Source organism: Papio anubis, chromosome 2 (genome assembly GCF_008728515.1).
Source record: "Papio anubis isolate 15944 chromosome 2, Panubis1.0, whole genome shotgun sequence".
Lineage (NCBI taxonomy): Eukaryota > Metazoa > Chordata > Mammalia > Primates > Cercopithecidae > Papio > Papio anubis.
In genome coordinates this window covers 83,035,554-83,061,646 of record NC_044977.1, presented here as the reverse complement: position 1 = coordinate 83,061,646, position 26,093 = coordinate 83,035,554, and the positions used below count along the sequence as shown (strand labels likewise).

Genomic DNA, 26,093 nt, shown 5'->3' with positions numbered 1-26,093 from the left:
CCTCCTGGGCTCAAGCAATCCTCCCACCTCAGCCTCCCGAGTAGCTGGGACTACAGGCATGTGCCACCACACCTGGCTAATTTTAAAATTTTTTGTAGAGACACTGTCTCACTATGTTGCCCAGGTTAGTCTCAAATTCCTGGGCTCAAGCGATCCTCCCACCTCAGCCTCCCAAAATTTTGGGATTACAGGTGTGAGCCACTGCCCCCAGCCTATGAGCAATTTTGTTCCCAATGATTTGACTGTTCCTTCCAGAATTCCCATGTGGGGAAAGCATCATGAAAGTCTTCTTTTAACTTTGGGGCACCTCTACCCACTCACCACCCGCCAAAAAAAAAAAAAAAAAGAAAAAAAGAAAAACAACAACAAAAAAACTCTCAAAATGGCAATAACCTTGGCTCTTTTGGTAATTGTTTGGTACACTTTTCCTCCAGAATTTCAAAGTACATATTTATTGATTTTGAAATTTTGGTTTTGGCCTCAAAAGCCCCCAAATCAAAGTGATAAAACATTAGCAAGGGTAACTAATGTTATTTAAAATAGCATCAGAATTCTCTAAGGTAATAAGCCCAATCTTCTGATTTAAAAAATATTGGTTTTTTAAAAAATATGATAGAGACCAAAAAAGCTTCCTTAAAAGCAGTAAAATGTTTTAATATTTAATAGTTGATAATGAAAGAGATAATTAGTTCATATTTACTGAATACTTATTGTGCTAGGAGCTACTGTAAAAGTTCATTAATCATCTTAACAACCCTATTAATGTAGGTTCTCTAGTATGAAGCTCCACTTTTCAGATGACAGAATGGAGAAACAGAGAAGTTAAATAACTTGACTTCAGTCACAGAGCTACTAAACAGTGGAGCCAGAATTTAAATCACAGGCCAAGCCCATGAGCTCATAACCATGTTCTCATCTACCTCCCCACAGAAGGGGAATGATGCTATTTTGTGTTAAAGTTCTTGGCCTGGTCAAACAAATTAATTAAAGTGTTCTTCTAAAAAGGAATCAAGACAACCATAGATAAACAAAAGCATATACAATTTTCCTAGAATTTTGTTTTTTCTTTTTACAGTCAAGAAAGTTGAAGCTGCAGAATTGTCCCCCATTCTAAGGATGCTGTGGCAATGAGTAAAAGTGACGTCAAGGTCAAGGTCAAAGGCAGAAGCTAGTTTGCAGTGGCATAATGAAGAACCAGCTGGTCCTTACTGCCCTCCCACCTCTTTTTGCAACCCATTCCTCAGAACTTTTTGTTCTACCCTCCAATTGTCCAAAGCTTCCCCCTACTCTGCTACTGGTGCTAATGTTTTAAAATAGATTAAATGACTTAAGTTCCCAAATTTTCTTGAAATCTGCTATTTCCTGAATCTGCTTTATCTCAGCTGGTATTAAGAAAATAATTGAATTATCTGTTAAAGTTAGTCTTACTAAGGAGTGATTTACTAGTAACAACCAGAATTTTTTGCATTATACACTACACTCTTTATTTTATTTATTTATTTTTTTTTTGAGACGGAGTCTCGCTCTGTAGCCCAGGCTGGAGTGCAGTGGCCGGATCTCAGCTCACTGCAAGCTCCGCCTCCCGGGTTCATGCCATTCTCCGGCCTCAGCCTCCCGAGTAGCTGGGACTACAGGTGCCCGCCACCTCGCCCGGCTAGTTTTTTGTATTTCTTAGTAGAGACGGGGTTTCACCGTGTTAGCCAGGATGGTCTCGATCTCCTGACCTCGTGATCCGCCCGTCTCGGCCTCCCAAAGTGCTGGGATTACAGGCTTGAGCCACCGCGCCCGGCCTACACTACACTCTTTAAAAGGAGTATGGATTTCCCAGAATTTTAAATTGATGGAGTCTTCCAGAGGATATCTGTGAGTAGGTGGTTTCCAGGCTTGTTAGCCTGGAAATGATGTCCCTCTCACTATCCTCACCTGGAACCTAGGATTCCTTTTCTAAATGTTTGCTTAACTCTTTATTTTTTGTTAATTTTTTTTTTTCTCTTTAGACTGAGTCTCGCTGTCACCCAGGTTGGAGTGCAGTAGTGTGATCTCAGCTCACTGCAACCTCCGCCTCCCAGGTTCAAGCGATTCTCCTGCTTCAGCCTCCCAAGTAGCTGGGATTACAGGAACCTGCCACCACATCTGGCTAATTTTTGTAGAGACGGGGTTTCACTATGTTGGCCAGCCTGGTCTCACACTCCTGACCTCAGGTGGTCCACCTGCCTCGGCCTCCCAAAGTGCTGGGATTACAGGCATAAGCCACTGTGCTCAGCCTATTTTTAAAAATTTTAATGTAATTTCAGTGTTTTTTTTTTTGTAGAGATGGTGTCTCTGTGTTGCCCAGGCTAGTCTAAAACTCCAGAGCTTAAACAATCCTCCCACCTTGACCTCCCAAAGTAGTAGGATTACATGCATGAGCTACTGTGCCCACCTAACTCTTTTAAAAAAAAATTTAAATACAAAGTGATCTAGGAAAGGGAAATGATCATTCTCCATCTTGGATAGAGTTTTTCCTCATGTGGTTTGTGGATTACCCGCTTCAGACTTAACTGGAGAGATTCCCAGCCCTGACTCTGACCTACTACACCAAAATCTTCCAGCAGGGCTCAGGAATCTGTATTCTTTGTGTGTGTGTGTGTGTGTGTGTCTGTGTGTGTGTGTGTGTGTGTGTGTGTGTGTGTGTGGTTTTCTTTTTAATTATCTTTAGTCTTGTGGTCACACATAATTTTAAAATTTGTGTATATCTCCACTACTTTAATCCCTTTAAGTTGGCAAAAGCACCATTCTCAATCACAAATACACAGTTCTACAGTTTTATAAGTTTCTGAATGGCTGTTTAAAGACAGTCCTAAATTATAACTTAGTTTGACTTACATTGTAAAGAATTCAAGAGTGAAGTTTAACTTGCTACTATTTTAAAGGTATGTGACCTTATAGATCTATAAGATGTGAGAAGTGTTGAATCATCTTTAATATTACACATAAACCACACTAAAATGCCTTTCAATAAGTAAAAGGAACAATTTTAAATACAGGGAATTATAATTAAATTGGCATAGTTAAGGCCAAAACTCTAGACATTGCTACCTTATTTATCTTCAACCCTTGCCTTTAAGAGGCAAATGAACACAAAACACAGGTGAATCTTGCTTGGTTCTGAGACAGTGAAGGAATTTCCCCAGTATTTAAATATATTCACAAACCAGTTATATAAATCTAAATATAAAACCAATCGCCAGTAAGTTTTAAGATGGCACTCACCATCTTTGTGAAAAGTTGAACATTACTAACGAAGTCTAATCATATCTTTAGAAGGGGTAAACAGTGATAGCATTTACCGAATTGGAATTACTATTAAAATTCAAAAACTGAACATATTCATTTAACCACAAGCCAGTCTTAGTTTTAAATCAGGACTGCCCAACAAAATATTCTGTCAGTCACTCATGATCTGAATTCTGGTGTATGAGATCTATTAAAGTATGGTACACATAAAAAAGTCAGACATTTGTTTTGTAACAAATAAAATGTGGCCTATTACTCATTAGTAGCTTTTTTGAGATAAGCTATCAAGTCTGCCCTTTCTTCCTTCTTCTTAATGCCGACAAAGATCATTTTTGTTCCAGGGATGTACTTCTTGGGATTCTCCAAATACTCCATCAGTGTATCCTCTCCCCAGGTGATGCCTTTGTTCTTATTGGCAGCTGTGTAAGAGTATCCAGGGGCCTGACCTGTCTTCTGCCCGAAGAGACCATGGAGATTTGGCCCAGTCTTGTGCTTGCCTCCCTTTTAAATGGTGTGGCACTGGGAACACTTCATAATAAAAATCTTCTTGCCTTTCTCAACATCACCCATATTTAATTCTCTTTTTAGTCGCTGGCCCAATGAAGATTCCTGCTCCGAAGCCGGATGTCCCAACTCTCTCAGGAATCTGTATTCTAACAACCTTCCCAGATGATTTTTATGTGTGCATGAAGTTTGGAAACCACTGACCTAAAGGGATAATTTTTAAAAGTAAAGAACCAGCATCACTTGGGTTATTGGATTCTTTCCTATTACAGATCACAGACGAGAACTTCAAGGAGTATCATGTAAAAACCTAATTATAAGACCAAATATAATTTTAGGAGACTAATAATTAACAACTCTTTTTACAAGACTGTATGTCCTTTTGTTGTAAATTATACGTGTGAAATGTCTCAAGGGATAGATGTGAAATGTCTCAAAGAAATCTTTGGTGGATGTTGTTTAATCCTGACTTGCCTTCCATAAAATTAACCAGTTGCCCAAAGTTTTTACTCTACTACCCACAGATGAGTCTCCAGTAACCCTTAAGGCATTCTCTGAACAAGCCTCATTTCCTGTATAAAAGAAAACTGGCTTAAAATGAACTGAGTTTAGTTAACTGCACAAAACTTAGGCTGATTAAACTGGTTATCAAAAATGACTATGAATTCTGCAGCTTTGGAGATGTTTTAACATAGGAAATACAACTATATTTTTGGATGAGCAGGGTATATAGTGGCCTAAAGCTAGAGAATCCAAATGGAAGGCTCAAACTGGATTCTAGTACAAACAGGTTAAAACTAGATTTGACTAAACCTACCTCTCCATCCAATTGAATGTGAACCTGTTTTTGTTTTTTATTTTTTCATTTTTATTTATTTATTTTTTGTTTTTGAGATGCAGTCTCACGCTGTTGCCCAGGCTGGAGTGCAGTCTTGGCTCACTGCAACCTCCACCTCCCGGGTTCAAGCAATTCTCCTGTCTCAGCCTTCCAAAGAGCTGGGAATACAGGTGCGTGCTACCATGCCCAGCTAATTTTTGTATTTTTGGTACAGACGGGGTTTCACCAGATTGGCCAGGATGGTCTTGATCTCTTGACCTCGTGATCCGCCTGCCTCAGCCTCCCAAAGTGCTGGGATTACAGGCGTGAGCCCCACCGTGCCCAGCCTGTTTTATTTTTTAACCAATTTTTAACCAAGAATTCCTTGCCATTCTGCCATAATATAATGGCCTCTTGAGAATCCTTTACAGAAACACAGTTTAGATGTACATAACATACTAAGAAGGAACTCATTTAACTTAACAATACCATAACCAGATAATTCAAATACCTAATATAATTTTTCATTCGAATTATTTGGTTTGGCCAAGTTAATTGGGTAACTTTTTTTTTTTTTTGAGACGGAGTCTTGCTCTGTCGCCCACGCCGGAGTGCAGTGGCGTGATCTTGGCTCACTGCCCCTGGGCCTCCCGGCTTCAATTGAGTCTCCAGCCTCAGCCGCCCTTGAGTAGCTGGGACTACAGACACGCCACCACGCCCAGCTAATTTTTGTATTGTTCGTAGAGACTGGGTTTCGCCATGTTGGGCAGGCTGGTCTTGAACTCCTGACCTCAGATGATCCACCTGCCACAGCCTCCCAAAGTGCTGGGATTACAGGCGTGAGCCACAGTGCCCGGCCTTTTTTTTTTTTTTTTTTCTTATACATTGTTTACACTCCTCACTCTCACTCCTGATTCTTAATAGTTGTCACAACCTTTCTTCTCCTTCATTTAAAATCTAACTCAGTTCAATCAGGAAGGTCACTTACCTTGAAAGTCTTCCTTATTTAGAGCTGGGGTGCATGGTGTTCTTGCTGGCAGAGTAGAAACAAGATATCAAGGAAAAAGAACCTGTAACACACTGGGAACCCTTAACTCATTGTAAGAACTGCCTCCAAATCAACTTCCTCAAAAACTAAAGAACTCTTCGAGAGAGCGAGACTAGTTGATAAACAATCTAAGGGGAGAACTTCTAAAGATTGTAACACTAAAAATAATTCCGTAAAACTACAATGCAAGTCTACCCAACAAAACTTTAAAAATATAATTTTATCTTTCCTTCAAGAGATCATGGGAAAATCTACTATTTTCGTTTAAAATATATAACTTCTATTTGTTACTGTATTTGGATTTGTGCTACCACTATTCTGGATTTGTTCCCATGTATCTGTGGAACCAAGCAGCTAATAATCTTTACTCAGCATCTCTGGGTATTTCTTGAATGAAAATGGAATGGATTGGTGGAATTAATGGCTAGATGTTTAGAAGACACTACTTTGTTATTTTCTCTGTATAATGTTGAAAGCCTACAACTATACAGAGACATAAACGAGCCAGGGTGAGAGGCTGGGAAAGATGAAGAGGGAGGAGGAAAGGATGGGCTTGTAGCCCTCATCCGGTCAAACTCCCAACTTTGAGCTTCACTTTATTGTAAAATTAGACGCTAAAACTATTTAAAGCTTCCAAAACTTTTTGATGAAACGGAAATGCCAATTAGCTACTAACATAATTAACCAGTGTATCCTGATTTTTAAAAGATGTTTTCCTTTGTGATTTAAAGGAAACATGGGAGCTGGAGTTGCAGCGTCAGTTCTGAAGGACTGACCTTGGGAGGCCAGGTAGGAACTGTTAAATGGGCAACAAAATCACACGTTTTCAACTGAATATACTGATATTCAAGTGTCCAGAAAAATAATTTCGAGGCTACGTTCACAAGTTTGCCAGAAAGCCCTATTGACACAGCTGCGGATCTCAGACATCTGAGTTAGCACCATTCTGCTGGAGGGGATTAAGACTGGATGCTTCGAGCGGAGTTGGGAACATTATCATCTGAGGAAACTAAAAGGCGCCAGCAGTAGGGCTTTTTCCAAGGTCTCTGACAAAATATGTTGCGGGAAAAGTCAACCCGCCCCAAATTCCCCCGTGTGGCCCTAACTCGAGGCTCTGGCTCCTCGCGCCAGCAAGCTGAGGAAGAGACAGGCTCCTGCGATTCAAATACAAACACGCGCGTGCAGGGAAGGCCATCCCAGGGCAGCCACTGCCACCTCCGCCGCTTCCGACGCCCGCGCTCACGGGAGAGCCTTGCGCCGCACGGGAACCTCCCGTCCGCCGCCGCACAGCGGATGGGCGTCCCCGGGAGCCAATGGACGCGCCGGGAGGCGGGGCAGGGAGGCCGAGGGGGCGGGATTTCCCTCACGGCCGCTCGGCGTCTGGAGAAGGCGGTGCGGGCGGGGACGGCGGCCGCGCCAGCCGGAGAGGGCGGGCCGGGGTCAGCTGCAGTGGGTGGGCGGGCGTGGGGAGCTGTGGGCGGCCGCTGCGTCTCCTGCCGCCGCCCTCCCTCCGCCACGATGCCGGGGATCGACAAACTGCCCATCGAGGAGACGCTGGAGGACAGCCCGCAGGTGAGGCGCGGGCGCTGGTGGGCGAAGAGGGAGAGCCCAGCGGGCGGACCCCAGGTCTGGCACCTCCGCCGCTCCCGCAGGTGCCCGCCCCGGCCCAGGTGGGCGCCGCCGCCGCCGCCGCCGCCGCCGCCGCCGCCCTGGGTCACCGCCCGTCGCAGGCCGCGCCCCGGGTTGTGGAGGGTGGGCCCGCCGCCCAAGGCCCGCGTGGGCCTGCTCGGCTGGGCCGAGGGCCGCAGGCGGAGACGGAGCCGCTGGTGCTCGTGGGCCGGGCGGTCACGTACGCTCGCGGGTCTCCTTTTTATTTGACGAAAGGCGCCGTTTTTTATCGCCGTAATGTGAGGTGCTAAATCTCGACCCTGGAATTTTCTCCCCAAGAACCTCTTCAGAGAAAATGCAGAAGGGAGAGAAACCCCGGTAGTGTTATTTAATGATTTCCGAGGCTCAGCAAGCTAGGGAAGGAAATGGATCGTTTTTCTTCGGGAGAGGCTGTAAGGTTGTGTGTGGAGACCTAACGGCAAAGCCCGTGACGGGTCCCGGAGCCCAAGACCGCTTTCCCCGCCCGTGACTGTGGTCGCTGTCACTCGAGCTGTGTATGGCCAGGGATGGACGGTGCCTTCGCCGCTCCTCGACTGCTGCGCCGCTCCCTGCAGACTTGACCTTAATAAACTCATCAAAATAAAAGCCCTGTGTTCTGTGCGTCGGAATGATGCTGGTGTGGTTGCTCTAGCTTAAGACAGTTTTGGAAAATGTAACCATTTAATATGTTTTAAGTACTGAAGAATGAAATCAGCTATATTTTTAAAAATGTTGGCAGGGGCTGTAACTTGCATAGGGAAAACTTCATCTCTAAGTCTTTTTACACGATAATTTAAACGGTTTAAGACGGTGTTGCTGGTTGGACACTATTTAGAATGAAACATTTCTGAATTATTGCTCATTTAGAAATGCAGTTGCACCATTTCGTGTGTCTTTACAGCTGAACATGGCCCCCAAAGAAGAAAAGCAGAAGAGGTCTAGATCTCCTTTTCCTGGATGACACTTCTGCCATGGATTTTATGTCAGTGTTAATTGCCAAGTTGAAATGGGGCTCTGATTGTAGAACTGATTTGTTCTTTTTTATTCTGAAAGTTATCTTCACAGACCAGTTGCTTGCTGCTAATGTACTCTTAGCCTATACTGACAAAGAGAGAAACTCACATTTAGTTTATCTTGACTGCCAGTATAGCTGGTTCAATTTTTTTCTTCATGATTTCTCCATATAAAGTTATAAACTGTATTTGTTTCAGATGATTTGCAAAAAGTTTGTGGAATTGGTCAGGCGTACTTTGTCATTTTACCTTTTATTATGTAAGATTCAACAGGTTGCCTTACCTTTCTTCTCTTACTTGGCTTTTTTTTTTTTTTTTTTTTTTTTAATAGCCCATAAAGACTATAAACAGCTCAGAATGGATTGCATACTGCCCTAGATATGACTTGTGAGGCAGAGGTAAAATCTTGACTCATCTAATTTCTGGAGCTTTTTGCACAGATTAGTTTACAACTTAAGAATTGTGGTTTTTTGTTTTTGTTTTTGTTTTTTTTGCAAGCATGCATCATACTAGTGTCAGTTTTACAGTATATTTGTTTGTTTGTTGAGATGGGGATCTTGCTATGTTTCCCAATCTGGAGAGCAATGGCTGTTCACAGACACTATCGTAGTGCACTGTGTCCTGGAACACCTGTGCTGAAGTGATCCTCCTGCCTCAGCCTCCCTAGCAGCTGGGAATACAGGCGTGTGTCACTGTGCCAGCTAGTTTTTTTCTTTTTCTTTTTTTTTTTCTGAGATGAGGTTTTGCTCTTGTTGCCCAGGCTGGAGTGCAATGGCGTGATCTCGACTCACTGCAACCTCCGCCTCCCGGGTTCAAGTGATTCTCCTGCCTCAGCCTCCTGAGTAGCTGGGATTACAGTCGCGTGCCACCACCCACCTAGTTTTTGTATTTTTAGTAGAGAAGGGGTTTTGCCATGTTGGCCAGGCTGGTCTTGAACTCCTGACGTCAGGTGATCTGCCCACTTTGGCCTCCCAAAGTGCTGGGATTACAGGTATGAGCACCTGGCCTGTGCCAGCTAATTTTTAATGAAGTAGTCACATTGATATTCCTTCAATGTTTAAAGGCAATAAATTTGAACTAGGTAAAATTTACTTGGGAAAATTAATGGGGACAACTGGGATTTAGGAAGTGTAGCTATTTGGAGGTGATTCTTCGGTTGAACCTGTGGCAGAATGGAAAGCCTTGGATCTAGGGTTGAGGAGATTTTTAGTCATCTCTGTCACTTACTACCTTCTGCTTTAGGGCAAATCATTCAACTTCTCTGAACCTCAGCTGTTGTGCCTTAATTTTTGACCCTGATTAAAAAAAATAATAGTTGCTTGCTTCAGAAAAATTGGAAGGCCCAGAAAAGAATAACACACAATTACCTGTTGGGTACCCAGCAAAAACCTGTTAACAGTTTGGTTTCTTTATTCTACTGTTTTTTTTTTCTTCTACATGTTTTAATGGAATTGAGATTATATTGTGCATAATGATCTTTATCCTGCTTTTAGCTTAACATTATAACTTAAGTGTCTTCATATGTTTTTACATTCTAAATAAAAAAATTTGAAGACCACACACTTCCTTAACTGATTCCACCATCCACTGCTGGACTTTTAGAGTTTTCCCAAAGTTTTGCTTTTATAAACAGGGCTGAGATTAATGCTTTGGAGCATAAATTTTCTTCTCAGTTTGAACTATTTTATTTAGAATAGAGTCCAAGAAGTAGAGCAGCAAAGAATATGAAGACTTTTAAAGCTCATGGTAAGTTTTTTGTTTTTTTTTTTTGAGACAGAGTCTCACTGTCACATAGGTTGGATTGCAGTGGCTCAGCCATAGCTCAGAAACCTCAAACTCCTAGGCATATGCTACCAAGCTCAGCTAATTTTATTTTATTTTATTTTATTGTTTTTGGAGATGGAGTTTCGCTCTTGTCGCCCAGGCTGGAGTGCAGTGGCATGATCTTGGCTGACTATAGTCTTCACCCCCCAGGTTCAAGTGATTCTGCTGCCTCAGCCTCCTAAGTAGCCCAACTAATTTAAAAATGTTTTGTAGAAGACTGGGCGTGGTGGCTCACGCCTGTAATCCCAGCACTTTGGGAGGCCTAGGCGGGTGGATCACAAGGTCAGGAGTTTGAGAGCAGCCTGGCCAACATAGTGAAACTCCGCCTCTACTAAAAATGCAAAAAATTAGCCGGACGTGGTGGTGGGCGTCTATAATCCCAGTTACTCAGGAGGCTGAGGCAGGAGAATTGCTTGAACCGGAGAGGCGGAGGTTGCAGTGAGCTGAAATTGCACCATTGCACTCCAGCCCGGGCAACAGTGCGAGACCCTGTCTTAAAAAAATAAATAAATAAAAATAAATTTAAAAAAAATAATTTTTTTTTTTTTTTAAAGACAGGGTCTCACTATATTGGCCAGGCTAGTCTTGAACTCCTGGCCTTAGTGCTGGGATTATAGATGTGAGCCACTGTACCAGGCCCTAAAAGTTTTTTATTTGATTAGTTTTTAAGTTTTTTAGATCATTTAGATCTAATCAAAAGTGACCTGCCAGTTGCTACGTAAAAAAGTTAGAGTCTTGGCCTGGCACAGTGGCTCATGCTTGTGAACACTTGAGGGTGAGAGTTCAGGACCACCTAGGGCAAAATAGCAAGACCTCATCTCTACCAAAAATAAAATTAGCTGGGCGTGGTGGCATGAGCCTGTAGTCCCAGCTATTCAGGAGGCTAGGGCAGGAGGATCGACTGAGTCCAGGAGTCCGTGGCTGCAGTGAGCTATGGTCACACCACTGCACTCCAGCCTGGGTAACAGAATAAGGCTTTGGCTCTAAAAAAAAAAAAAAAGAACCTGGGAGTGATGGAAGACTATCCTGAATTATAGTTATCCTTCTTTTAGTTTTGATTTATAGTAACTAGGTATTAAATTAGGGAGAATTTGCAAGTCCAAAATCCAGCTGATCAAAGAGCATCTTTTAAGGATACTGCCTGGAACCTGGGGGAGGGGGGGGAAAAGCATGTTTGGAATTACCTTGCCCAAACCACACAGTTCTGCAAAAGATCATCCATTAAGCCAGAAAATCTTAAGCTTATACTAGATGCCTTGTCCATATTTATATGTTGTTTTGAAAATTAAAATCAAAATAAACCTTGTTAATTACTAAAAACGGATAATGATCTTTAAAAATTTAATTGATTTTATGTGTAGATCTGTATCTTAGTGATTCATCTATGAGAGAACAGTGAAGAAAAACCCCAGTCCCAAATGGGATCTTCTTTCTTTGCATAATATGAAATACTCATGAGATGTGCCTTTCCCCCCAACATTTTAATGTCTCTGATTGGGATTCCTCATAGCGTTGATGGTATGTTAACAATTGCTATCAGCCAGGTAGCAGTAGTAATGTATTTCACATTGCCTGCAAATGTACATACTTGGTTGTTTCTCCTAGTAGCATACTGGCCAAGTGTAGTCTCTCAGTGTTCAACTAACAAATCAATTTTGCCACCATTTGAGAAAGGAATATCCGTCCTGGTTATTGTCCAAAAATCTTCCTTTGACACCTGGTGAGATGTCAAATGACATCATCAAAACTTGCTTGAAGAAAATATTAGGGACAAAAATGGAGTACTTCTAAGAAATACTTATCTCCTCATGGCACAGAGAATGATAATGTATAGGAAAACATGGATATTGATGACTCTTGAGTTGAAAAGTGGTTCATAGGCCGGGCGTGGTGGCTCATGCCTATAATCCCAGCACTTTGTGAGGCTAAGGTGGGCAGATCATGAGGTCAGGAGATCGAGACCTTCCTGGCTAACACGATGAAACCCAGTCTCTATTAAAAATACAAAAAATTAGCTGGGCATGGTGGCGGGCGCCTGTAGTCCCAGCCACATGGGAGACTGGGGCAGGAGAATGGTGTGAACCCGGGAGGTGGAGCATGCAGTGAGGCAAGATTGCACTGCTGCACTCCAGCCTGGGCGACAGAGTGAGACTCTGACTCAAAAAAAAAAAAAAAAAAAAAAGAAAAGTGGTTCATAAGATTCGAACTCTGTGAAGTTTTAGAAATAAGTTTATGATGCTTATATTTCCTATGTTTACATGAGAGCTGTATATGATAAAATTCTGTGTGAAGGTCTGTTTCCATAAATATAAGGTAAAAAATTCAAGACATAAAACCTTAAATCATAGCTTAATTGCCAGCATTGTTTTGTTTGAGTAGTACAAAAATAAAAATGATGCATCTTACAATGGATACCGTCATAGATTCAATGAAATGGTACCATATTGATTCTATTTTTTAAGCTACTAACTTTAAACAAACAGTAATTATCCAGTGTTGAAGTTGATATTGTTAGTGTAAAATAGGGAATCTGTTTCAGCTTTGTTTGAGCTAAGAAGAGCTTTTAAATTTAATTATGCTACAAGTTTTTACATATATATGTAACTCCTTGAATTGGAATTACCCATTTTTAGAAAAAAAAAAAAACGAAGTGGCAGATTTTTCTTAAGAATGGCACTAGCCAAACAAGATTTCCTGATGCTTTCTTTTGTACATCTTAAAATAGCACTATAGGGAATTGTAGTGGAGTGCTTGAAAAAGATTCTGTCAAATCTAAATGTCTGAGGCCTGGGGAAGTAGAAGACTGAAAATAGGGCCTTACTGGCATAATGATTTTGTGTCTTTCCCCTCCTTTATACTATATTGACTTAGCTTCCTCCTCTGAAAATAGGAAGCCAAGAAATAAGTTGATTTAAGAAAACAAAATTTCTGGCCATGTGCAGTGGCTGACATCTGACCTGTAATCCCAGCACTTTGGGAGGCCGAGGTAGGAGAATTGCTAGAGCCAAGCAATTTGAAACCAGCCTGAGTAACATAGTGAGACCCTGTCACTACAAAAAAATAGAAAAAAAGTAGCTAGACATGGTGGCACATGTCTGTAGTCCCAGCTACATGGGAGGCTGAGGTGGGAGGATTGTTTGAGCCTGGGAGGTCAAGGCTGCAGTGAGCCGAGATCATGTTACTGCACTCCAGCCTGGGAGAAAGAATGAGATCCTGTCTCAAACAACAGCAACAACAACCACAACATTTTTCTAAGGCTGAGGCATAGGCCGGGCGCTGTGGCTCATGCCTGTAATCCCAACACTTTGGGAGGCTAAGGCAGGTGGATCACAAGGTCAGGAGATCTAGACCATCCTGGGTAACATGGTGAAACCCCGTCTCTACTAAAAAATGCAAAAAATTAGCCGGGCGTGGTGGTGGGCACCTGAAGTCCTAGCTACTGGGGAGTCTGAGGCAGGAGAATGGCGTGAACCTAGGAGGTGGAACTTGTAGTGAGCCGAGATCATGCCACTGCACCTCCAACCTGGGCGGCAGAGCAAGACTCTGTCTCAAAAAAAAATCTAAGGCCGAGGCATAAATTATTTTTAGAATAAAAATACAAAGTCATCTTTTAGATTTTAAGCTGCGGTTATCTCCAGTAGTTGTTGGTATTTTCATTCTTTCCCTGCCTTTGGGATGTAATGTGAGTATGTCTGCCTTGCCTTTGATAGCTTCAGCTTCCTTATCTTTGATACATTTTTATTGATATTCTCTCTTTTTTTTTTTTTTTTTTTGAGAAGGAGTCTCGCTCTGTCGCCCAGGCTGGAATGCAGTGGGCGATCTCAGCTCACTGCAAGCTCCGCCTCCCGGGTTCATGCCATTCACCTGCCTCAGCCTCCCGAGTAGCTGGGACTACAGGCACCCACCACCACGCCCGGCTAATTTTTTGTATTTTTAGTAGAGACGGGGTTTCCCATGTTAGCCAGGATGGTCTCGATCTCCTGACCTCGTGATCCACCTGCCTGGGCCTCCCAAAGTGCTGGGATTACAGGCGTGAGCCACCGCGCCTGGTCTGACATTCTTAACATTTACTTATAAGCTTTTCCCCTTAAAATGAAGATAATTTAAAAATTTTTTTTTATTTTGAGACAGAGTCTTGCTCTGTCGTCCAGGCTGAAGTGCAGTGGCGCGATCTTGGCTCACTGTAACCTTCGCCTCCCAAGTTCAAGCTATTCTCTTGCCTCAGCCTCCTGAGTAGCTGTGACTACAGGCATGTGCGACCAAGCCTGGCTAATTTTTTGTATTTTTAGTAGAGACGGGGTTTCATTGTGTTAGCCAGGATGGTCTCAATCTCCTGACCTCATGATCTGCCTGCCTTGGCCTCCCAAAGTGCTGAGATTACAGGCATGAGCCGCCGTGCCCAGCCTAAAATGAAGGTAATTTTTAAATGTGCATAGTAGAAAAATGAGAAAACAAAACAAAAGCCAAACAATATAGACGTGTATAAAGAAGAAGAAAGGAAACCCCCAAATTGTGCATTCAGAAAAACCTAGTTAGCATTTTATATGCTGAAGAGTTGGCCATGTTGGGGAGAGTATACTGTGGTATTTTTAGATTAGGACAGGGAGGGGTTTGGCCTCTTCTAGAAAAAACTATAGAAGAAAAGAAATAATCATACTAAATTATCCTGAAGTAAGACATTTTGCCTGGCTAATTTTTTGTATTTTTAGTAGAGACGGGGTTTCACTGTGTTAGCCAGGATGGTCTCAATCTCCTGACCTTGTGATCTGCCTGCCTCGGCCTCCCAAAGTGCTGAGATTACAGGCATGAGCTGCCGTGCCCGGCCTAAAATGAAGATAATTTTTAAATGTACATAGTAGAAAAACGACAAAACAAAAGCCAAACCATATAGACGTGTATAAATAAGAAGAAAGGAAAACCCCCAAATTGTGCATTCAGAAAAACGTAGTTAGCATTTTATGTGCTGAAGAGTTGGCCATGTTGGGGAGGGTGTACTGTGGTATTTTTAGATTAGGACAGGGAGGGGTTTGGCCTCTTCTAGAAAAAACTATAGAAAAAAAAATAATAATCATACTAAATTATCCTGAAGTAAGACATTCAAAATATTTATACTACATAGAATGCTGTTAATTTAGCTTTGAATGTTTCTGTTGATTTGTCTTACAGAATTTTTGGTTTCTGAAAATATACCTCTGTTGTTTCTCCTAAAGTTTGTGTGACATAGTTGGAAAATACCTCTGCTTTGTTGAAGTGAAACTGAGAACAAAAAAACTCTGACTTCTTAACATTACTACCAAAGAGAGAAAATAGATTAAAACTCAGAATTACTAGAACTTTAATATCCTGTGATTTTTGCTTCCTTTAGAAAAAATATTTTTCCATCTGATTTGTATTATGATTAACATAAACTTACTGCTATTATTTTATACAGACAAGGTCTTTACTGGGTGTATTTGAAGAAGATGCCACAGCTATTTCCAACTATATGAATCAGTTGTATCAAGCTATGCATCGGATTTATGATGCACAGGTAAAACACTGAGGACTAACTGTATGCTTTTAAAACATGGATTTTTAAGCCTCATAAGGATAGGTAGTGTCTGTCTTGTTTACCAGTGCTTAACCCTGTACTAGGCTCCTAGTAATAAATATTTGTTGAATGGATGAATGAACATTGTGTATTACAGAACTGACATTTCAACTACTAGAGTACAGTTTGTAGTACTACAAAAGTGATAGAAGATTGAAGCATCTGCCCATTCTCCCCAAACAGAGTTTGGGGGAAACCCCCCATGAAACTCACTGATAGTGATCTTTCCTAATATTTGAATGAAGATCCCATGTCATCACTGGTATTTTCCCTAATCATGCTTATTACAATCTTATGGAACACTTCCCCACCCCCACTTTATTTATTTATTTATTTATTTTTTTGAGATGGAGCTTTGCTCTTGTTGCCCAGACTGGAGTGCAGTGGCGTGATCTCGGCTCACCGCGTCCTCCGCCCCCCTGGGTTCAAGTGATTCTCCTGCCTCAGCCTCTCGAGTAGCTGGGATTACAGGCATGCACCAGCATGCTGGCTAATTTTGTATTTTTAGTAGAGACGGGGTTTCTCTGTGTTGGTCAGGCTGGTCTTGAACTCCTGACGTCAGGTGATCCGCCCACCTTGGCCTCCCAAAGTGCTGGGATTGTGCCTGGCCCCCCCTTTTTTTTTTTTTGGAGACGGAGTTTTGCTCATGTCTCCCAGGTTGAAGTACAATGGCGCAATCTCGACTCACTGCACCCTCCACCTCCCGGGTTCAAGCAATTCTCCTGCCTTAGCCTCCTGAGTAGCTGGGATTACAGGCGTGCGCCACTACGCCCGGATAATTTTGTATTTTTACTAGAGGTGGGGTTTCACCATGTTGGCCAGGCTAGTCTTGAACTCCTGACCTCAGGTGATCTGCCTGCCTCAGCCTCCCAAAGTGCTGGGATTACAGGTGTGAGCCACTGCAAATGGCCAACACTTCCCCTTTTTCAGTAGAGGATTTGAAAGTTGGCTGCCTCTGTCAAGTTAAAAGAAGGCACTAAAAATTAGATGTACCTCTGGAGTACAAGAAGATGAAGGGTATGACTAGGTTTTCTTGTTGACCAGGAATAAAATTTGAAGCTATGTTTGGATAACTTAATTATAAGCTTAAACAGCAACCTAGGTTCTGTGATATACTTTCTTTGGGATTAATTAAGTGTACAAGTTTTATTTTTTTCCCTTCTCATATTGTTTGCTTTCTGGCTTCACATTTTCCTTACATACTTAAAAGTTGCTATGTTGTTTAGTTTTTCCTTGTGATCAGGCTCTGAAGCTTTGCTTTCTGACCACACAGATATATGATATAATATGTTAAAGAAATGTCATATTTGTTATAGTCACTAAAAAAACTAAAAGTTTTTCATATGGCTGTGTTGCTGTATTATATGACTAGGTCAACTACATTTTGGTTGTATATTATTAAGTGCTTACTGTAGTCTAGTATCAGCATCTACAGAGAGCAATAATCAGTCATCAACGTAGACTCTCTAAAGATTTTGCTAAGGCTTTAAAGTATTTAGTGCTTAGTTTTTATTAGCAACAAACAAACAAATACCAGGAACACTGCTGAATTCCTTGAGAGTGTCTATTTTATGATTTGAGTTTTCTTTTAAAGTGCTTTAATGGTAGTACGCCTTTCCAGTGATTTAATGAAGGTTTTAAAAATATTTATGTTAAGTGATAATAAATAAATTAGGTATATTCAACTAAAACTTTTTTCTCGGTATGATCATGCTAATTTGAATGCTTTTTCCATAGAATGAATTAAGTGCAGCAACACACCTGACCTCAAAACTTTTAAAAGAATATGAAAAACAGGTATCGTATATCAAAGTTTTAAAAGCATAATTTTAAAAGTATAGTATCTGTATAGATAGACTTTCAACAAGAATCCTTAAGTTTTCTTGAATTCACAGAATATACCATCGAAATTTCATGATAGCACTTACGTTCAGATAATTTTAATGATTTAATATTAAATACAGAGGCTATCTAGTTTACCTGTGTTCTTTTTACAAATGAAGAAGTTGTGACTTGCTCAACGTTACACCATTATTGGAGGAACTGTAGCTAAATGCTAAATCTTTGAACTTCGAGTACGGTGGAGATTCCAATATGCCATGTCAATTGGTTACTTAACAATTAATGTTTATTAATTATATACATTACACAATTTTAGTTAAATGATATTTTAGAGCTTATTCAAAATTTTGGAAGTTTTTCTAAAGTTATTTAAAAATGTAAATTATAGTAATGTCTTTCCCAAAAGACACGACGTTGAAACTTTACCTCATCTCTGTTTCTTGTTTTTCAGCGTTTTCCATTGGGAGGTGATGATGAAGTTATGAGCTCTACATTGCAACAGTTTTCAAAAGTTATAGATGAGGTAAACTTTTATTTTATTTTGCTTGATTAAATGGTCTTATAATAAGTTACCCAGGCTTTTATTTTATGAGTAAAGCTCTATTACAGAGATGACTAAAGAAGAATCTTACTTCCACATCCTGGTGGCTGGCTCATCAAAACAATACTTTCTTTACCAGATTAAAACATTGTTTTCCAGGAATAAACATATAGATGTGCTTCTTCTACATGTAGTCCATGTAACATTCAGTCTTGACATGTGTCATTAGATGTAGGCAGGGAGAGAAGAGTTAGGTAGTGAGCTACATCTGGGTTCTTTGTTGTTGCTCTAAGCAACATTTTACTGTTTAGTCTTTATTAATCCTGCCATCCTAAACAGCCAAAATCAACCAGGAATTCCTCAAATCGGTCACCACAACAAATCATTAAAACAAAGACCTGAAAGCTAACAGGAAGAAAAGGTAGTGAGAGCTTATGGAGAATCAATAATTATTCTCTACTGTTGCAGTAAAATCTCTTCTTTTCACATGGACCATTCGATAGTCCTGTGTTTTCTAGAATCTTACCTGGAAAAATTTTTTTTGAAATATTTTAATAACCCATTATAGCAAAATGTTTTACCAGGAAATCAAGATAAAGAAATAATGTAATTTTTTTCATTTCAAAAATTGTGGTAAAGTACACATAGCATAAAATTTGCCATTCGTGACATTTAGTACATTGACAGTGCTATGCAACCATAACCACTGTCTGGTTTTTAGGACATTTTCATCATCTCAAAGGAAGCCTTGTGCCCGTTAAGCAGTGAATTAATCTGTTTTCACACTGCTGATAAAGACATACCTGAGATGGGTAATTTATAAAGAAAAAGAGGTTTAATGGACTCACAGTTCCACGTGGCTGGGGAGGCCTCACAATCGTGGCGGAAGGCGAAAGGCACATCTTACATGGCAGCACATGAGAGAGAATGAAAGACAAGTGAAAGGGGAACCCCTTAAAAATCATCAGATCTCGTGAAACTTACTCACTACCACAAGAACAGTATGGGGGAAACTGCCCCTATGATTCAGTTGTCTCCCACGGGGCCCCTCCCACAACATGTGGGAATTATGGGAGCTACAATTGAAGATGAGATTTGGGTGGGGACAGCCAAACCGTATCAAGCAGTCACTTCCACCTCTCTGCTCCCTCAGTCCTTGTCAACCACTAATCTGCTTTCTTTTTTTGTTTTTTTTTTTGAGACGGAGTCTGGCTTTGTCGCCCAGGCTGGAGTGCAGTGGCCGGATCTCAGCTCACTGCAAGCTCCGCCTCCCGGGTTTACGCCATTCTCCCGCCTCAGCCTCCCTAGTAGCTGGGACTACAGGCGCCCGCCACCTCGCCCGGCTAGTTTTTTGTGTTTTTTTAGTAGAGACGGGGTTTCACCGTGTTAACCAGGATGGTCTCGATCTGCTGACCTCCGTGATCCGCCCGTCTCGGCCTCCCAAAGTGCTGGGATTATAGGCTTGAGCCACCATGTGTGGCAATCTGCTTTCTTTCTGTATGACTTTGCCTACTTTTGATATTTCATATAAATGAACTCATAATTTTAGAGTTTTTAATGTCTGCTTTCACTTAGCATAATGTGTTCAAGGTTCATTCGTGTTGTAATATGCCTCAGTACTTCATTCCTTTTTTGGCTAAATAAAATTTCATTGTTATGGATATATCAAGTTTTGTTTTTCTAGTCATCTCTTTATATATCTGTATCTGTTTATCTAGTCCTTGTTCATTTGTGTTGTTTCTACCTTTTAACTAGTTCAAATAATGTTGTTATGAGCATTCATATACAGGTTTTTTTGTTTTTTTTTTGAACAACAGTTTTCAGTTCTCTTGAGTAGGTACCCAGAAATGGGATTGCTGGGTCATTGCATGGTAATTTTATGTTTGTTTATTTAAAAGTTAAATAATGTAGAAAACCACCAAACTGTTTTCTACAGTGCCTGCACCATTTTACATTCCTACCAGCAATGTAGGAGGGTTCCAGTTTTTCCACATCCTCACCAACAATTATTTTTGTTTGTGTGTATTTAAAATTTTTTTAAAAATTATAGCCATCTGAGTGAGTGTGAAGTGGTCTCTCATTGTGGTTTTCATTTGCACTTTCTTGATGTGTAATGATATTGAGCACCTTTTCATATGTTTATTGGCCATTTGTTTATCTTTGAAGAAGTTATACAGATCCTTTGCCTGTTTTTAAATTGGTTGTCTTTTTATTATTAAGTTGTAAACGTTCTCTTTCTAGATACAAGTTATGTATCACATACATAATTGGCAAATATTTTCTCCCATTCTGAGTTGTTTTTTTTTTCTTTTCACTTTCTTGATGGTATGCTTTGATGCATAGAAGTTTTAAATTTTGATGATGTCCATTATATATTTTCTTTTGTTCCTTGTGCTTTTAGTGTCATATGCAAGAAACCGTTACCAAATCCAAGGTCATTCTGTGTTTTCTAAGAGTTTAGTAAATAGAATTTTTTTTTACTATATAATATTTTGTACTGTATCACATAATTTTTAGTGTTTGCCTATATAAAATACATCAGAACCTTTTTTGCTAGATTCTGTTTAATTTACATAACACTGGTTAAATGTCTGTGTATAGTTATTTGGCCTTTTTGGTCTTTCTTTTTCTAGCTTAGCTCTTGTCATGCAGTACTTTCAACTCAACTTGCTGATGCCATGATGTTCCCCATTACCCAGTTTAAAGAAAGAGATCTGAAAGGTATTGAAGTCAAGCTTATGTTTACTTTCATTGGCTGTAAGATCAACGCTTGTAAAATGCATATTACTCTATACCTACACCATTTCTTGACCACAACCTGTGCCACTCTTACTTTGCTCAGTTATCAAACATTTATAGGAGCTCCTGCTAGATATCAAACTAGATATTGAGAAATACCGATATGGATAAGATGTCCCCTCTTTTGAGAAATTCTAGAGAAGGAAGTGGGCACACGCATAATTACAACACTTATGTCTCTTATAATTAGGGAATGAGCAAGGTGCTGGCGGGGCTGTTAGGAGGGGTCAGCAAGGCTTCACCCAAGGATGTGACATGAGCATTGAACAGTGAAGAGGAATTTGCCAGAAGAGTCATTGTTCTGTTAGAGGGACTAGAGTGCACAAAGTATGGCTTTTAGAAACACACAGCCTATTTGACAGTAGCAAGAAACTCAGTGTGGCTGCAATGCTGGATGTGTTAGAGTAAGGCAGGAGATGAATCCAGAAACAGAGGAGATGGGAGTAGGTCATGCTAAGAGGCTAGACTTCAGTTTATGAGCAAAGGAGAAGTCAATGGGGGTCTTTAAGGAGAGACACAATTCCTTTGGAGGATGGAATAGAGTAGCCTTGTTATGTAGGAGACTAGACTGGGAAGTTGTGGGTGTCCAGTGAGATGTGACCAAGGCCTGAGTTAGGATAGTGGCACAGGGTATAGAGGTGTGTGTATGGGCCGAAGTGGCAAGAGGTAGGGGTACTGGCACATTTAACAGTCTGCAACCTGGTTGTTTGTGGGTTTTATTTTTACCCACTTAGGATTACTAGGTGATACAATGAGAGTTTTATAGAATTGGTTCTGCTTTCCCATAACTTGTAATCTCAGCCATACAGACTTACTTCCAAAATATGTAGAGAGATTAAAAATATTGAACTAATGTATCAGTAATGGTAAAGTATTTAAATTATACATGGAATACAGACAAATGCATATTATCATACTATTCTATACCTACCACCGTTTCTGGACAGCAACCTGTGCCACCTTTACTCAGTCACCAATACATCTCTAATGTATTTTAAAGATGGAGTTACTAATTGTGGTTGTGATCCTCAAGAATGGTCATTTCTAAGGTCTAGAACAAGATCTCTTTTCTTCAGTGTAAGGGGACTGAATGGCATAATCTTATTAATAAGATGTTTTGTTTCTCGTTTAGCATTTGAATGTTTATATTCATATACCAAAAATGCATGATTCTGGCACTAAATCAGAATATTTGCATATCTTACCATTTACAGTGGGTGTTTAAATTTGTTTTTCTGTCATATCACTAATTTGTAGCAAGTAGATTTTCTGGTGGTGTAACTGTTGCTAATGATAGTAAATGTTTCATAGACTACCTGAAACACAGAATAGCTTTTTCACCCTGAATGTTGAAGTATGAAATATTATTTGGAGTTTTAATTATAGTTTAAGTAGCAGTTATTATTTTCCAAACAAATGTATTTCATAAATATGCCAAACTTAAATTATTCTTGAACTTTTTCAGAAATACTAACGTTAAAGGAAGTATTTCAGATTGCAAGTAACGGTAAGCCCTATAATTTGCATACTTATTTCTTGCAGTGATGTATTTGTTTATCAGTGCATATCTGTGGCTAGATTCTTTGTAATAATTGAAAAAAAAAAACCCAATTAAAAATAAGTGAACATTACTTAAATCAGTATTGCTTCTTAAATTACACTGGTTATACAGTGTAATTTAAATCTTAAGGAAATTAAGTCTTATAGGTTACTATCTTCATAATGCTTAAAGAGATGTTATAGTATTTTACCTTTCTTGTTCTTTTATATATCCCAATTTTTCATTAATGAGTGTTAGAGATATATATATGTATATATGTGTGTGTGTATATATATATGTGTGTATATATTTTAAGATATGGGGTCTTGCTGTGTTGCCCAGGTTGGAGTGCAGTGGCTATTGAAGCCACAATCATAGCATACTGTAGTGATCCTGCTGCCCCATCCTCCTGATTAGCTGGGACTATTGGCATGTGCCACTGTGTCTAAGCTGCGTTTGCTATTTTTGTACTACAAAATACTTTAAAAAGCTTTACTGCATTAGTTTCCTGGAATTAATTTTTTAAAAACCAGTTTGAGAAGTAGACACATAATTTAGGGGAAATTTGGCTGTGGGGAAAATTTGAGTTCAGTGATCATGTGGTAGGAAATTCTTGCTTTAGTACGTTTGTGGAAAGATGCACATGTGAAGACCATTGAAAGCGTTTGTAAGTTTTGAAAAGTACTGTTGTAGTGTTAACACTCGTTTCTTTTTTCCAGATCATGATGCTGCAATTAACAGATATAGCCGATTATCCAAAAAAAGAGAAAATGACAAGGTGTGATACATATTTATTCCTTCAGTGTCATGATTAACAACTATTCATTAGGTGGTCTAGTTTTTCCTCTATCAAAATAGAGCCAGCAGTTACTTTGTATGTTTTGTTATATTACCCTTAGTTTTTTCTTTCTTCTAGCTGTTCGAAACCTTTCTGATAATCATTGATCTCTTTAAACAAAATATTTTCTTCGGCCAAAATTTGATGTTATAAGTAAACATAACTATTCTGGAAATGTAACTAATGCCCAGTATATAACATTGCCTCTTGTTGCTTTGTATTTCGATGACATGGCATTGGTTCTGTTTGAATATATATGTGTGTTCAAAAATGTCTTCTGAGATAGAGTGGCCAAGAAGTAGAATTGTCACACACATAATGAAATTCTGTTATGAGGCCCTCCTTATTTACAGAAACATATATCTTTTGATATTTGTTCAAGGAGTGAAATACAGAAATATTACACTGTATTTGAGGAGAAATGCATTCAAGTAAAGATCAGAGAACAGAGTATTAACAAGTTCTTCTGGGCGTGCCTTAAGATCATGTCTTTCTCCAGCACCTAGTCCAAGGCTTGATGTGTAGGTCTTTCTAGATGCTTGTGACTGAGGTGATCTCTGTGCCTGGGTGTTGGTGTCTGTAGCCTTGGCAGCAGCTGCTGTTGGAAACGCAGTGACTGCTTGTGGGAATCCATAGTTGGGTACAATTTACTGTGCAACAGCTACTGTGACAAAGGAAATATTTCTCACACAAAGTTTAGTATGAAGATTGATTTCCTTTTCGTTTTCTAATTTTCGCTGCAGACTACTACTTAATGGTGTATTGATAAAATGTATACATTTTGAGATCTCTAATAGTCACTTGGCCTTAGAGAAGTAGTCAAAGGCTCTAGGTATAAAATTTGATATATTTTACATTACTTCTGGCTGTTCAAAGTATTTTAAAAAACACTTTTTCACCAACTTCGTTTTATTTAAAAATTCATTGAGTACCTAATATATGTCAAATAGTCTGTTGGGTACCTTGGGGGAACAATGGGAATAGGCTTCACTCCTGCCCTCAAAGACTGGATACTCCACATTTATTGAAGGCTACCTGTGTGAAGGCATGCAAGTCGACTAGGAACCAGAGTACAAGGATGACAAGAAGGCATGGATTAACTCTGTTATTAGTTAAATACAATAATAGGGGTTTTAATAAAATGCGGAGAGAGCACAGAGAGGGGAGCAGTTAGCTTTGATTGGTGAATTGGGAAAGGTTACACTTTTTTTTTTTGAGACAGGGCCTCATTCTGACTCCCAGGCAGGAGTGCAGTGGCGCTGTCTCGGCTCACTGCAACCTCCACCTCCTGGGTTCAGGTGATTCTCCTGCCTCAGCCTCCCCAGTAACTGGGATTATAGGTGTGAGCCACCATGCTCAGCTAATTTTTGTATTTTTAGTAGAGGTGGGTGTTCACCGTGTTGGCCAGGCTGGTCTTAAACTCCTGACCTCAGGTGATCCGCCCGCCTCAACCTCCCAAAGTGCTGGGATTACAGGCGTGAGCCACTGCACCCGGCCAGCAAAGGTTACACTTTTAAAAGGTGACATTTACATTGAAGATAAGTGGATAACACTAGTTTGGAATTGGAGATTGCTTTCCTGAAAGAAAAACAGCCTTTCAGAGGCACATGGTGGAGTTGGGAGAGTGTAAAGGTTAGGAGTACTCTGTGACAGTAAAGGAAATGTTTGGAGATATGGCAGAAAGAGTAAGAAGTATATTGGTACCAGATTACTATATTAATGACCTTGAAATTTGTGTTAGAGGGAGTGGACAACCGCCAAAGGATTCTAAGTAGGTGAATAACATCATGCAGTTGTGTTATAGAACAAACATACTAATGAAAATGTGAAGAGGACAAGACTAGAGGGAATCCAATGAAAGGAATTGGAATAGTTTGCAAAGATATAATGAAGGCCTCAGCTAAGGTTGTTACTGAAAGTGGAGAGGAAGGAGTACTTTTGAGAGATATTTCTTAAGTATGAGTTGACAAGTCTTGTGGTAATAGGAGGAATAAAAAATGAGTCCTAGATTTCTTGGATGTCTGGATGGATCCTGTAGTAATTAAGAGAGCTAAGAAACAAAGTAGAAGAACAGGTTTTGTGTACAAAACTATTTTCAGTTTTGTACATTTGTAGCACATAAACACACATAAAGAACCCAGCTGGAGATGCGTTTCCTCTGTCACTTGGGAGAGTGAGAGGGAAGAGATAAAATTTGTGAGTCATTGATATATTGGAATATTAGAATATTCTTGGTACTTGAGGATTCTAAGGAAAGGAGGAAGACAGAAGAACATAATGCCTATTACATAATAGGTATTCAATAAATATATGTTGTCTGAATAAAAGAACTCTAGGGAGCACACATATTTCAAGTATGGGTGAGGGAAGACAAGCAAGTACAAGAGAGGAAGACTGATAGGGAGAGAACGAGGAGGGGAGACTGGTATGCTGTGAACTGATCAAAGTCAAAGACTAATGGCTAAACTAATAACAAACAATTGTCTGCCCTTCCTCCATGTGGTAAGCTTTCTCTGCCATGCTTAGTTTAGTTACTGTACCATTCTTAGTTATGTACAGAATTCTGTTTTCAATATGCCTTTTTTATTTTATTTTTTGAGACAGTCTCTGTCGCCCAGGCTGGAGTACAGTTGGGTGATCTTGGCTCACTGCAACCTCCACCTCCCAGGGTGAAGCTATTCTCATGCCTCAGCCTCCCTAGTAGCTGGAATTACAGGCATGTACCACTGCACCCAGCTAATTTTCTTCCATTTTTAGTAGAGACAGGGTTTTACCATGTTGACCAGGCTGCTCTTAAACTCCTGGTCTCAAGTG

The 26,093-nt window shown here is 40.1% G+C and overlaps 2 protein-coding genes and 1 pseudogene across 6 annotated transcripts in view; 1 reads left to right on the top strand and 2 right to left on the bottom strand.

Moving 5' to 3' along the window:
* The window catches only part of HESX1 (HESX homeobox 1), a 28,616-nt gene extending 21,714 nt beyond the window's left edge, over positions 1 to 6,902 (bottom strand). Inside the window, exon 1 of the mRNA XM_021934298.2 lies at positions 5,586 to 6,902. The gene's annotated coding sequence lies outside the window, so the exon portion shown is untranslated. The remainder of the gene's footprint in view (positions 1 to 5,585) is intronic.
* LOC108584563 lies at positions 2,672 to 3,969 on the bottom strand (annotated as a pseudogene). Its single transcript, XR_004182148.1, has one exon. The product of XR_004182148.1 is annotated as a cytochrome c-like (transcript).
* A 119-nt stretch (positions 6,903 to 7,021) lies between the features above and the next one.
* APPL1 (adaptor protein, phosphotyrosine interacting with PH domain and leucine zipper 1) overlaps positions 7,022 to 26,093 on the top strand; it is a 46,280-nt gene continuing 27,208 nt past the window's right edge. For 3 of the 4 annotated variants that reach the window (XM_017955363.3, XM_009200505.3, XM_003894263.5), the window contains exons 1-7: positions 7,022 to 7,217; positions 15,561 to 15,659; positions 17,457 to 17,516; positions 18,013 to 18,084; positions 20,736 to 20,823; positions 22,367 to 22,408; positions 23,161 to 23,219. In XM_017955363.3, coding sequence (XP_017810852.1) covers positions 7,164 to 7,217; positions 15,561 to 15,659; positions 17,457 to 17,516; positions 18,013 to 18,084; positions 20,736 to 20,823; positions 22,367 to 22,408; positions 23,161 to 23,219 — 474 coding nt within the window. In that variant the 5' untranslated portion in view covers positions 7,022 to 7,163. Of the gene's footprint in view, positions 7,218 to 8,670; positions 8,704 to 15,560; positions 15,660 to 17,456; positions 17,517 to 18,012; positions 18,085 to 20,735; positions 20,824 to 22,366; positions 22,409 to 23,160; positions 23,220 to 26,093 lie in introns of those variants that run through there. The other variant, XM_031663271.1, reaches the window with a different exon arrangement.